This window comes from Saccoglossus kowalevskii, chromosome 4 (genome assembly GCF_978046115.1).
Source record: "Saccoglossus kowalevskii chromosome 4, keSacKowa6.1, whole genome shotgun sequence".
Lineage (NCBI taxonomy): Eukaryota > Metazoa > Hemichordata > Enteropneusta > Harrimaniidae > Saccoglossus > Saccoglossus kowalevskii.
In genome coordinates this window covers 44,854,283-44,867,238 of record NC_140644.1, presented here as the reverse complement: position 1 = coordinate 44,867,238, position 12,956 = coordinate 44,854,283, and the positions used below count along the sequence as shown (strand labels likewise).

At 40.1% G+C, this 12,956-nt stretch overlaps 1 protein-coding gene across 1 annotated transcript in view; it reads left to right on the top strand.

Moving 5' to 3' along the window:
- Positions 1 to 12,956, top strand: part of LOC146747419 (uncharacterized) — a 62,013-nt gene that overhangs the window by 27,808 nt on the left and 21,249 nt on the right. Inside the window, exon 2 of the mRNA XM_085498176.1 lies at positions 10,939 to 11,013. Within this exon, the coding sequence (XP_085354302.1) occupies positions 10,939 to 11,013 (75 nt within the window). The remainder of the gene's footprint in view (positions 1 to 10,938; positions 11,014 to 12,956) is intronic.

Sequence of the window (12,956 nt, the reverse complement as noted above, 5' to 3'; positions counted from 1 at the left end):
ACGACAATCACAGACCTTAACATTACTTTTAGTTACTGGCAACGGTTGGTTTTGTTGCACATGGGTGGCACGACAATCACAGACCTTAACATTACTTTTAGTTACTGGCAACGGTTGTTTTTGTTGCACATGGGTGGCACGACAATCACAGACCTTAACATTACTTTTAGTTACTGGCAACGGTTGTTTTTGTTGCACATGGGTGGCACGGCATTCACAGACCTTAACATTACTTTTAGTTACTGGCAACGGTTGTTTTTGTTGCACATGGGTGGCACAACAATCACAGACCTTAACATTACTTTTAGTTACTGGCAACGGTTGTTTTTGTTGCACATGGGTGGCACGATAATCACAGACCTTAACATTACTTTTAGTTACTGGCAACGGTTGTTTTTGTTGCACATGGGTGGCACGGCAATCACAGACCTTAACATTACTTTTAGTTACTGACAATGGTTGTTTTTGTTGCAAATGGGTGGCACGGCAATCACAGACCTTAACATTACTTTTACTTACTGGCAACAGTTGTTTTTGTTGCACATGGGTGGCACGACAATCACAGACCTTAACATTACTTTTAGTTACTGGCAACGGTTGTTTTTGTTGCACATGGGTGGCACGGCAATCACAGACCTTAACATTACTTTTACTTACTGGCAACAGTTGTTTTTGTTGCACATGGGTGGCACGACAATCACAGACCTTAACATTACTTTTAGTTACTGGCAATGGTTGTTTTTGTTGCACATGGGTGGCACGGCAATCACAGACCTTAACATTACTTTTACTTACTGGCAATGGTTGTTTTTGTTGCAAATGGGTGGCACGGCAATCACAGACCTTAACATTACTTTTACTTACTGGCAACAGTTGTTTTTGTTGCACATGGGTGGCACGACAATCACAGACCTTAACATTACTTTTACTTACTGGCAACGGTTGTTTTTGTTGCACATGGGTGGCATGGCAATCACAGACCTTAACAATCCTTTTAGTTACTGGCAACAGTTGTTTTTGTTGCACATGGGTGGCACGACAATCACAGACCTTAACATTACTTTTACTTACTGGCAACAGTTGTTTTTGTTGCACATGGGTGGCACGACAATCACAGACCTTAACATTACTTTTAGTTACTGGCAACAGTTGTTTTTGTTGCACATGGGTGGCACGGCAATCACAGACCTTAACATTACTTTTAGTTACTGGCAACGGTTGTTTTTGTTGCACATGGGTGGCACGGCAATCACAGACCTTAACATTACTTTTACTTACTGGCAATGGTTGTTTTTGTTGCACATGGGTGGCACACGACAATCACAGACCTTAACATTACTTTTAGTTACTGGCAACGGTTGTTTTTGTTGCACATGGGTGGCACGGCAATCACAGACCTTAACATTACTTTTACTTACTGGCAATGGTTGTTTTTGTTGCACATGGGTGGCACGGCAATCACAGACCTTAACATTACTTTTACTTACTGGCAACAGTTGTTTTTGTTGCACATGGGTGGCACGACAATCACAGACCTTAACATTACTTTTACTTACTGGCAACAGTTGTTTTTGTTGCACATGGGTGGCACGACAATCACAGACCTTAACATTACTTTTACTTACTGGCAACAGTTGTTTTTGTTGCACATGGGTGGCATGGCAATCACAGACCTTAACAATCCTTTTAGTTACTGGCAACGGTTGTTTTTGTTGCACGTGGGTGGCACGGCAATCACAGACCTTAACATTACTTTTACTTACTGGCAATGGTTGTTTTTGTTGCACATGGGTGGCACGACAATCACAGACCTTAACATTACTTTTACTTACTGGCAATGGTTGTTTTTGTTGCACATGGGTGGCACGGCAATCACAGACCTTAACATTACTTTTACTTACTGGCAACAGTTGTTTTTGTTGCACATGGGTGGCACGACAATCACAGACCTTAACATTACTTTTATTTACTGGCAACGGTTGTTTTTGTTGCACATGGGTGGCACGGCAATCACAGACCTTAACATTACTTTTACTTACTGGCAACAGTTGTTTTTGTTGCACATGGGTGGCACGACAATCACAGACCTTAACATTACTTTTATTTACTGGCAACGGTTGTTTTTGTTGCACATGGGTGGCACGACAATCACAGACCTTAACATTACTTTTACTTACTGGCAACAGTTGTTTTTGTTGCACATGGGTGGCACGGCAATCACAGACCTTAACATTACTTTTACTTACTGGCAACAGTTGTTTTTGTTGCACATGGGTGGCACGACAATCACAGACCTTAACATTACTTTTAGTTACTGGCAACAGTTGTTTTTGTTGCACATGGGTGGCATGATAATCACAGACCTTAACATTACTTTTACTTACTGGCAACGGTTGTTTTTGTTGCACATGGGTGGCACGACAATCACAGACCTTAACATTACTTTTAGTTACTGGCAACAGTTGTTTTTGTTGCACATGGGTGGCACGACAATCACAGACCTTAACATTACTTTTAGTTACTGGCAATGGTTGTTTTTGTTGCACATGGGTGGCACGACAATCACAGACCTTAACATTACTTTTAGTTACTGGCAACGGTTGTTTTTGTTGCACATGGGTGGCACGGCAATCACAGACCTTAACATTACTTTTACTTACTGGCAACGGTTGTTTTTGTTGCACATGGGTGGCACGGCAATCACAGACCTTAACATTACTTTTAGTTACTGGCAACGGTTGTTTTTGTTGCACATGGGTGGCACGACAATCACAGACCTTAACATTTAACATTAATTACTGGCAACGGTTGTTTTTGTTGCACATGGGTGGCATGATAATCACAGACCTTAACATTACTTTTAGTTACTGGCAACGGTTGTTTTTGTTGCACATGGGTGGCACGACAATCACAGACCTTAACATTACTTTTACTTACTGGCAACAGTTGTTTTTGTTGCACATGGGTGGCATGATAATCACAGACCTTAACATTACTTTTACTTACTGGCAACGGTTGTTTTTGTTGCACATGGGTGGCACGACAATCACAGACCTTAACATTACTTTTAGTTACTGGCAATGGTTGTTTTTGTTGCACATGGGTGGCACGACAATCACAGACCTTAACATTACTTTTACTTACTGGCAACAGTTGTTTTTGTTGCACATGGGTGGCACGACAATCACAGACCTTAACATTACTTTTAGTTACTGGCAACAGTTGTTTTTGTTGCACATGGGTGGCACGACAATCACAGACCTTAACATTACTTTTACTTACTGGCAACGGTTGTTTTTGTTGCACATGGGTGGCACGACAATCACAGACCTTAACATTACTTTTACTTACTGGCAACGGTTGTTTTTGTTGCACATGGGTGGCACGACAATCACAGACCTTAACATTACTTTTACTTACTGGCAACGGTTGTTTTTGTTGCACATGGGTGGCACGACAATCACAGACCTTAACATTACTTTTACTTACTGGCAACGGTTGTTTTTGTTGCACATGGGTGGCACGACAATCACAGACCTTAACATTACTTTTACTTACTGGCAACGGTTGTTTTTGTTGCACATGGGTGGCACGACAATCACAGACCTTAACATTACTTTTACTTACTGGCAACGGTTGTTTTTGTTGCACATGGGTGGCACGACAATCACAGACCTTAACATTACTTTTAGTTACTGGCAACAGTTGTTTTTGTTGCACATGGGTGGCACGACAATCACAGACCTTAACATTACTTTTATTTACTGGCAACAGTTGTTTTTGTTGCACATGGGTGGCACGACAATCACAGACCTTAACATTACTTTTAGTTACTGGCAACGGTTGTTTTTGTTGCACATGGGTGGCACGGCATTTACAGACCTTAACATTACTTTTAGTTACTGGCAACGGTTGTTTTTGTTGCACATGGGTGGCACGGCATTTACAGACCTTAACATTACTTTTACTTACTGGCAACGGTTGTTTTTGTTGCACATGGGTGGCACGGCAATCACAGACCTTAACATTACTTTTACTTACTGGCAACGGTTGTTTTTGTTGCACATGGGTGGCACGGCAATCACAGACCTTAACATTACTTTTAGTTACTGGCAACGGTTGTTTTTGTTGCACATGGGTGGCACGACAATCACAGACCTTAACATTTAACATTAATTACTGGCAACGGTTGTTTTTGTTGCACATGGGTGGCACGGCATTTACAGACCTTAACATTACTTTTAGTTACTGGCAACGGTTGTTTTTGTTGCACATGGGTGGCATGATAATCACAGACCTTAACATTACTTTTACTTACTGGCAACGGTTGTTTTTGTTGCACATGGGTGGCACGACAATCACAGACCTTAACATTACTTTTACTTACTGGCAACGGTTGTTTTTGTTGCACATGGGTGGCACGACAATCACAGACCTTAACATTACTTTTAGTTACTGGCAACGGTTGTTTTTGTTGCACATGGGTGGCACGACAATCACAGACCTTAACATTACTTTTACTTACTGGCAATGGTTGTTTTTGTTGCACATGGGTGGCACGACAATCACAGACCTTAACATTACTTTTACTTACTGGCAACGGTTGTTTTTGTTGCACATGGGTGGCACGACAATCACAGACCTTAACATTACTTTTACTTACTGGCAACAGTTGTTTTTGTTGCACATGGGTGGCACGAAAATCACAGACCTTAACATTACTTTTACTTACTGGCAACGGTTGTTTTTGTTGCACATGGGTGGCACGACAATCACAGACCTTAACATTACTTTTATTTACTGGCAACGGTTGTTTTTGTTGCACATGGGTGGCACGACAATCACAGACCTTAACATTACTTTTACTTACTGGCAACGGTTGTTTTTGTTGCACATGGGTGGCATGGCATTCACAGACCTTAACATTACTTTTAGTTACTGGCAACAGTTGTTTTTGTTGCACATGGGTGGCACGACAATCACAGACCTTAACATTACTTTTACTTACTGGCAATGGTTGTTTTTGTTGCACATGGGTGGCACGACAATCACAGACCTTAACATTACTTTTACTTACTGGCAACGGTTGTTTTTGTTGCACATGGGTGGCACGACAATCACAGACCTTAACATTACTTTTACTTACTGGCAACGGTTGTTTTTGTTGCACATGGGTGGCACGGCATTCACAGACCTTAACATTACTTTTATTTACTGGCAACGGTTGTTTTTGTTGCACATGGGTGGCACGACAATCACAGACCTTAACATTACTTTTATTTACTGGCAACAGTTGTTTTTGTTGCACATGGGTGGCACGACAATCACAGACCTTAACATTACTTTTACTTACTGGCAACAGTTGTTTTTGTTGCACATGGGTGGCACGACAATCACAGACCTTAACATTACTTTTACTTACTGGCAACAGTTGTTTTTGTTGCACATGTGTGGCACGACAATCACAGACCTTAACATTACTTTTATTTACTGGCAACGGTTGTTTTTGTTGCACATGGGTGGCACGACAATCACAGACCTTAACATTACTTTTATTTACTGGCAACGGTTGTTTTTGTTGCACATGGGTGGCACGACAATCACAGACCTTAACATTACTTTTACTTACTGGCAACGGTTGTTTTTGTTGCACATGGGTGGCACGACAATCACAGACCTTAACATTACTTTTACTTACTGGCAACGGTTGTTTTTGTTGCACATGGGTGGCACGACAATCACAGACCTTAACATTACTTTTAGTTACTGGCAACGGTTGTTTTTGTTGCACATGGGTGGCACGACAATCACAGACCTTAACATTACTTTTACTTACTGGCAACGGTTGTTTTTGTTGCACATGGGTGGCACGACAATCACAGACCTTAACATTACTTTTACTTACTGGCAATGGTTGTTTTTGTTGCACATGGGTGGCACGACAATCACAGACCTTAACATTACTTTTACTTACTGGCAACGGTTGTTTTTGTTGCACATGGGTGGCACGACAATCACAGACCTTAACATTACTTTTATTTACTGGCAACGGTTGTTTTTGTTGCACATGGGTGGCACGACAATCACAGACCTTAACATTACTTTTATTTACTGGCAACGGTTGTTTTTGTTGCACATGGGTGGCACGAAAATCACAGACCTTAACATTACTTTTAGTTACTGGCAACAGTTGTTTTTGTTGCACATGGGTGGCACGACAATCACAGAACTTAACATTACTTTTAGTTACTGGCAACAGTTGTTTTTGTTGCACATGGGTGGCACGACAATCACAGAACTTAACATTACTTTTAGTTACTGGCAACGGTTGTTTTTGTTGCACATGGGTGGCACGACAATCACAGACCTTAACATTACTTTTAGTTACTGGCAACGGTTGTTTTTGTTGCACATGGGTGGCACGACAATCACAGACCTTAACATTACTTTTAGTTACTGGCAACGGTTGTTTTTGTTGCACATGGGTGGCACGACAATCACAGACCTTAACATTACTTTTAGTTACTGGCAACGGTTGTTTTTGTTGCACATGGGTGGCACGACAATCACAGACCTTAACATTACTTTTACTTACTGGCAACAGTTGTTTTTGTTGCACATGGGTGGCACGAAAATCACAGACCTTAACATTACTTTTAGTTACTGGCAACAGTTGTTTTTGTTGCACATGGGTGGCACGACAATCACAGAACTTAACATTACTTTTAGTTACTGGCAACGGTTGTTTTTGTTGCACATGGGTGGCACGACAATCACAGACCTTAACATTACTTTTAGTTACTGGCAACGGTTGTTTTTGTTGCACATGGGTGGCACACGACAATCACAGACCTTAACATTACTTTTAGTTACTGGCAACGGTTGTTTTTGTTGCACATGGGTGGCACGGCATTCACAGACCTTAACATTACTTTTAGTTACTGGCAACAGTTGTTTTTGTTGCACATGGGTGGCACGACAATCACAGACCTTAACATTACTTTTAGTTACTGTCAGCGGTTGTTTTTGTTGCACATGGGTGGCACGACAATCACAGACCTTAACATTACTTTTAGTTACTGGCAACAGTTGTTTTTGTTGCACATGGGTGGCACGACAATCACAGACCTTAACATTACTTTTAGTTACTGGCAACGGTTGTTTTTGTTGCACATGGGTGGCACGGCATTCACAGACCTTAACATTAATTTTACTTACTGGCAACAGTTGTTTTTGTTGCACATGGGTGGCACGAAAATCACAGACCTTAACATTACTTTTACTTACTGGCAACGGTTGTTTTTGTTGCACATGGGTGGCACGACAATCACAGACCTTAACATTACTTTTAGTTACTGGCAACAGTTGTTTTTGTTGCACATGGGTGGCACGGCAATCACAGACCTTAACATTACTTTTACTTACTGGCAACGGTTGTTTTTGTTGCACATGGGTGGCACGGCATTCACAGACCTTAACATTACTTTTACTTACTGGCAACGGTTGTTTTTGTTGCACATGGGTGGCACGGCATTCACAGACCTTAACATTACTTTTACTTACTGGCAACAGTTGTTTTTGTTGCGCATGGGTGGCACGGCATTCACAGACCTTAACATTAATTTTACTTACTGGCAACGGTTGTTTTTGTTGCACATGGGTGGCACGACAATCACAGACCTTAAATTACTTTTACTTACTGGCAACGGTTGTTTTTGTTGTACATGGGTGGCACGACAATCACAGACCTTAACATTACTTTTAGTTACTGGCAACGGTTGTTTTTGTTGCACGTGGGTGGCACGACAATCACAGACCTTAACATTACTTTTAGTTACTGGCAACGGTTGTTTTTGTTGATCATCCACATTTAGTTATTCAAACCACAATCCCTCTATCCCCGATCTGGAAACCACTAGGGTTCTTTTGTTGTGTTGCGGGTTCAAACCACAGTCCCTCTATCCCTGATCTGGAAACGACTAGGGTTCTTTTGTTGTGTTGCGGGTTCAAACCACAGTCCCTTGACCCCCGATCTGGAAACGACTAGGGTTCTTTTGTTGTGTTGCGGGTTCAAACCACAGTCCCTCTATCCCTGATCTGAAAACGACTCGGGTTCTTTTGTTGTGTTGCGGGTTCAAACCACAGTCCCTCTATCCCTGATCTGGAAACGACTAGAGTTCTTTTGTTGTGTTGCCGGTAAACAAACTGTTCACGCTTGGGCCAAGGAAGTCGGAAAGTCAGACAGATTACGATACCATCAGAATATTCATTAAAATCAGGCAAATTTACCATCATGCAAAGCGATACCTCATTGTATGACTTCACCTTGACCTCAAATTACAGGCAACTACAAAGTAAACAGAACATGTAAACAAAATTAACAAATTAATTTTGTGTTACTGAACCCTGATATGTATCAAAACCAGCCTACCAACTCATAAACATCCAGTTCCTGCCATGTAAAAATTAATATTGGGAATTATGTTCATCTTCTAGTTTTAATAGGGAAAAAACGAAGCGTACCAACATGCTGACATTGCTAAACAAATCTTGTCAAAATGGCGTTGTTTTTGTTGTTCGATTGACAAACCTGTGATATTTCTGATTGTTGGGGGTTCATAGCAATTCATGTCAACTATACAACAACTATTGACATTATTCGATATACAAGTATAGCAATCCTACAATTTTTGCTTATAAATAGATTTTTGTAGCACTGAATGGTGCACACTGTCAAGACGTCTCCATTTGCATTTACGAGCATCAATAAAAATCGCTAAATTTAACAAATAACAAATCAGCCCACCAATTTTTATTGATATGTTTTGACCATAAAATTTCAAAATCAAAGACAAAGTTTTGCGCCAAGAAGAAGGGTAAATAAAATAGAGTTCATTTTAATCACCCCAAAAGTCACACACAAAACATTTCTGGGTAAAGGTATGACATTTTTTATGAAAATGTGTTGCTGGTAAAATAGATAAAGTAATGAACTACTCGCTGGCTAAAATATGACGTTATACAGATATCCTGGTTAAAAGCTCAAATTCTGCAATAAAAAACTAAGTTGTAAAAAAAACATAGCACTGACGGATGTTATTAAAAATAGTGACCGACTGTGTTATGATGACGTGACAATACTTTGCGGATACAAAAAGTAACCTGCAATGCACCTTTCCAGAGAAGGAGGCCAATTCACACCTAATACAATAGCCATTTCCAGACCGAGGATAGAGGAACTGTGCTCAAACTTTATTTAACAGTTAAACAAATTTTGATTTGTGGCCAACTGAATTTTTTTGTTTTGTTGAACATTTTATGTTGCCTGTAACTCAAACTTCAGTTGACTGTTACTAACTTTGAACTATGATACATCACAGTTTTAAAGAAGATGTTATTATTATTTATAGTTTAAAAAAAAAATCTATGTATACCCATATGTGATATTCAATGAAGATCAATGAAGAAGTTATGTAAAATGCAATATGGTCACAAAATTACAAAACTGTGGCAATATTCACTATCATTTCTGTTTACTCTTAAATGAAACATTTCCTTTCATCAAATGCATTCTGTGACACTATTGGTTAGAACTATGTTCATTTGGAAACTTTATAGAATAGACTAAATAAAAATGAACTCGTACAGTTATTACATACGCTAGCCTTATGAATGCATGTTCTTTAAATGTGCTTATTTAAAAGAGGTTATCCAATCATGTATGTGCACTTATCATATACCTCGTATTGCCCGGCCTCATAACGCTATGGGAATCCTGATGCGCGAGCCGTGCAATAATTTTCCATATCACACCCGGGCCCAGTTTACCATATTTGGTAAACGCGTCTATTTCCTGGAACTACTTTCTGTTTACAGACAATGCGCGTAATTTGAGTCTGCAACATGTCTCTACCTGCGGCTACAACATCAGCTCCAAGAAAACGTCCGTTGTCGGACGGTCAGTAAATGCTCAACTTAGCTGGACTGTAGTGTTCAAATGCGCGTAATTTGAGTCTGCGCTTCGATATTATTCTGTGGATGAGAAAGATACCTAAAGACCAGTTGGACTCATTATTACCTTGACGAAAACCAATCATAAATATAACTGGTCACAAAAACATGTCACGTTTTCAGCACTACAATACTCACATTGAGCTGGCATCAGCAACATTGATGCCAGCTGACTGTGACGATACTGTCTCTCAACGAAAGATATCATTGGCGCATTTCAGATATTCCTAGTTGAGCTACGCCAGAATCTGGAACTGTAAACCAAACTGCTTCTTGTCAAGCAATTGTTTCTCGTTCACCGACTATGGTTTTTAACAACTGTGAATTCAACATGCCTCTACCTAAACGTCCATTGTCGGTTGGTCAGTAAATGACCAACTTAGCTGGACTGTAGTGTCCATTCTTACGAAAGAACGTTTATGAGTTCATATTTATTACTGTTAAAATATTGTTATAAATTTACGTTCATTTGCTGTTTCTTTAAAACATAATTTGTGGATATATTTGGTGACATTTCGTTTGTCTATTGTGTGAGAGATGTTGACGTGTTTGTGCCGTTTAGACTCCTCCATATACATCCCCGGATGAAATCGAATACCAATTAAGACTTTTATTTTCATATAAGGTATATGATAAAACCTTTATTGACTGGATACGGCTTTTGCTGCCCTCGGTCGTACGGCTCAGCAACCTCACAAGCTCAGGCGCTTCCGCCGCAGGACCTTGGACCGCAAAAGCCGTATCCAGTCCATAAAGAATAATATCAATTATCAAAGCAATTAGGCTAACACCTGTCAGAAAGAAGACAGAATATTTGTCGATAGCTTTGCTCTACCATCTTCACTGTCCTGGTGATGTCACATGGTGTCTATGCTTGATCTCATCTGAATACTAGTAGTTGAGATGAATCTCTTGTTTTTGTTCTAGACAAGCACTACACGAGATTTTACTTGAAGCAAAGAGAGGTAAAACCAGAGCAGAAGAAGTTGGTCCATCAGGATGGTAAGATTATTCCGTAGATAGAGATATCTTTGTTTTTGCATTGTTAGTTTTGGACACTGGTCATTATGTAGCAAATGTTAATAAAGTATAAGCAGAACATAAGATAATGCATAATGACCACAAAATGAAATCACTAAATAAACCACCCCCAATGTCACCAAGACTTAAAATGAAATTACAGCCGTTCTGAGAATTATTCGGACAGTCAGTTAGCAAAATGACACTTCGGTCTTTGCCTAATCTAAACTTGCTGGTGCCACTTGATTGACGGGCACGTGGTTTGGGATTCATTATTTCATAGGGATTGTCAGCATGGTGAATTGCAAGTATTATCTAGTGTGCGTATACATAGTTTTGTCTAAGTAGCAATTCAATATAACCATGAAGTTTTGGACACTTGGCTTATGATCGGGGAGGTGCTTATCATCAGGGTAGCGTGGTAACACACATGGTTCAGTACTTGGTTCAGTGTAGACTGATATTACAGTAATGCACATGGTTCAGTGCAAACTGATATTACAGTAATGCACATGGTACTGTGTAGACTGATATTACAGTAATGCACATGGTTCAGTGCAGACTGGTATTACGGGCACTTTTGCCAGAGGTTGTTGGAGAGAGTACATGCTTGCTGTACAATTGTTGCCGTCGTTTTTGGTCGGCCGTAGTAATGTTCACTGTGAGTCAAGTTACAGTTGAAACTCTGGTTTAAAGTCATTGGCAAACAACCGTGTGGTGTGGAGCATGCTTTGGAAACGTGGTACCGTGATGTCAACAAAGGCTACTGGGACACCGGGTAGAAGCTGACATGTACATTGTGTTACTAGTCTGGTCTGCGTCCTAGTGAACTACTACGTAACTGGTGGTGTAACGGGAGCACACTCGTAATGGAATGAAGAGTCTAGGTTTGAATCCTAGCAAAGCTGACGTGGAAGAAGTCACAAAGGAACCGGTATACACGCCGCAACGCCGTCGCTCTAATTAATTGTTGTGTAGGACAATTACTTGTTATATTGTGAGCTTATTGAAACCAGTACTTGTCATTTGTTTTTATGCTAGCGATATTGTTAATTTAATGCAACCTTGGTCTGTTGAGTTGTGTCGACCACTCATTGTATAGTATAGAAACATTTAATTTAATTTCTCCCTGTTTTAGTCAGGCATACCCTGGTGAGGACATTGAATGTTTTACGTCCTGAATTGTATTGATATGGGGTAACGTGTTTGTAGTAGTTTCGTGTGTATTAAAATAGTATTCTGAATGTTCAAATATGATAGTTTCATTGCATTTAATTGTATGCTAGTGCACGATTATGGATGGAGTAGCAGGACGAAGGTATTTTTCATCGAGCCTGGTGACACTGGTATTACAGTAATGCATATGGTTCAGTGTAGACTGATATTACAGTAATGCACATGGTTCAGTGTAGACTGGTATTACAGTAATGCACATGGTTCAGTCCAAACTGCTATTACAGTAACACATACATGTATGGTACCATGCAGACTGATATTACAGTAATGCACTTGGTTCAGTGCAGACTGATATTACAGTAATGCACATGGTACAGTGTAGACTAGTATTACAGTAATGCACTTGGTTCAGTGCAAACTGATTACAGTAATGCACATGGTTCAGTGCAGACTGATATTACAGTAATGCACAGGGTTCAGTGTAGACTGGTATTACAATAGCACTTGGTTCAGTGTAGACTGACATTACAGTAATGCGCATGGTTCAGTGTAGACTGGTATTACAGTAATGCACTTGGTTCAGTGCAGACTGATATTTACAGTAACATACATGGTTCAGTGTAGACTTGTATTACAGTAATTTACATGGTTCAGTGTAGACTGGTATTACAGTAACACTTGGTTCAGTGCAGACTGATATTGCAGTTGTGGACTGGTATTACAGTAACACTTGATTCAGTGCAGACTGA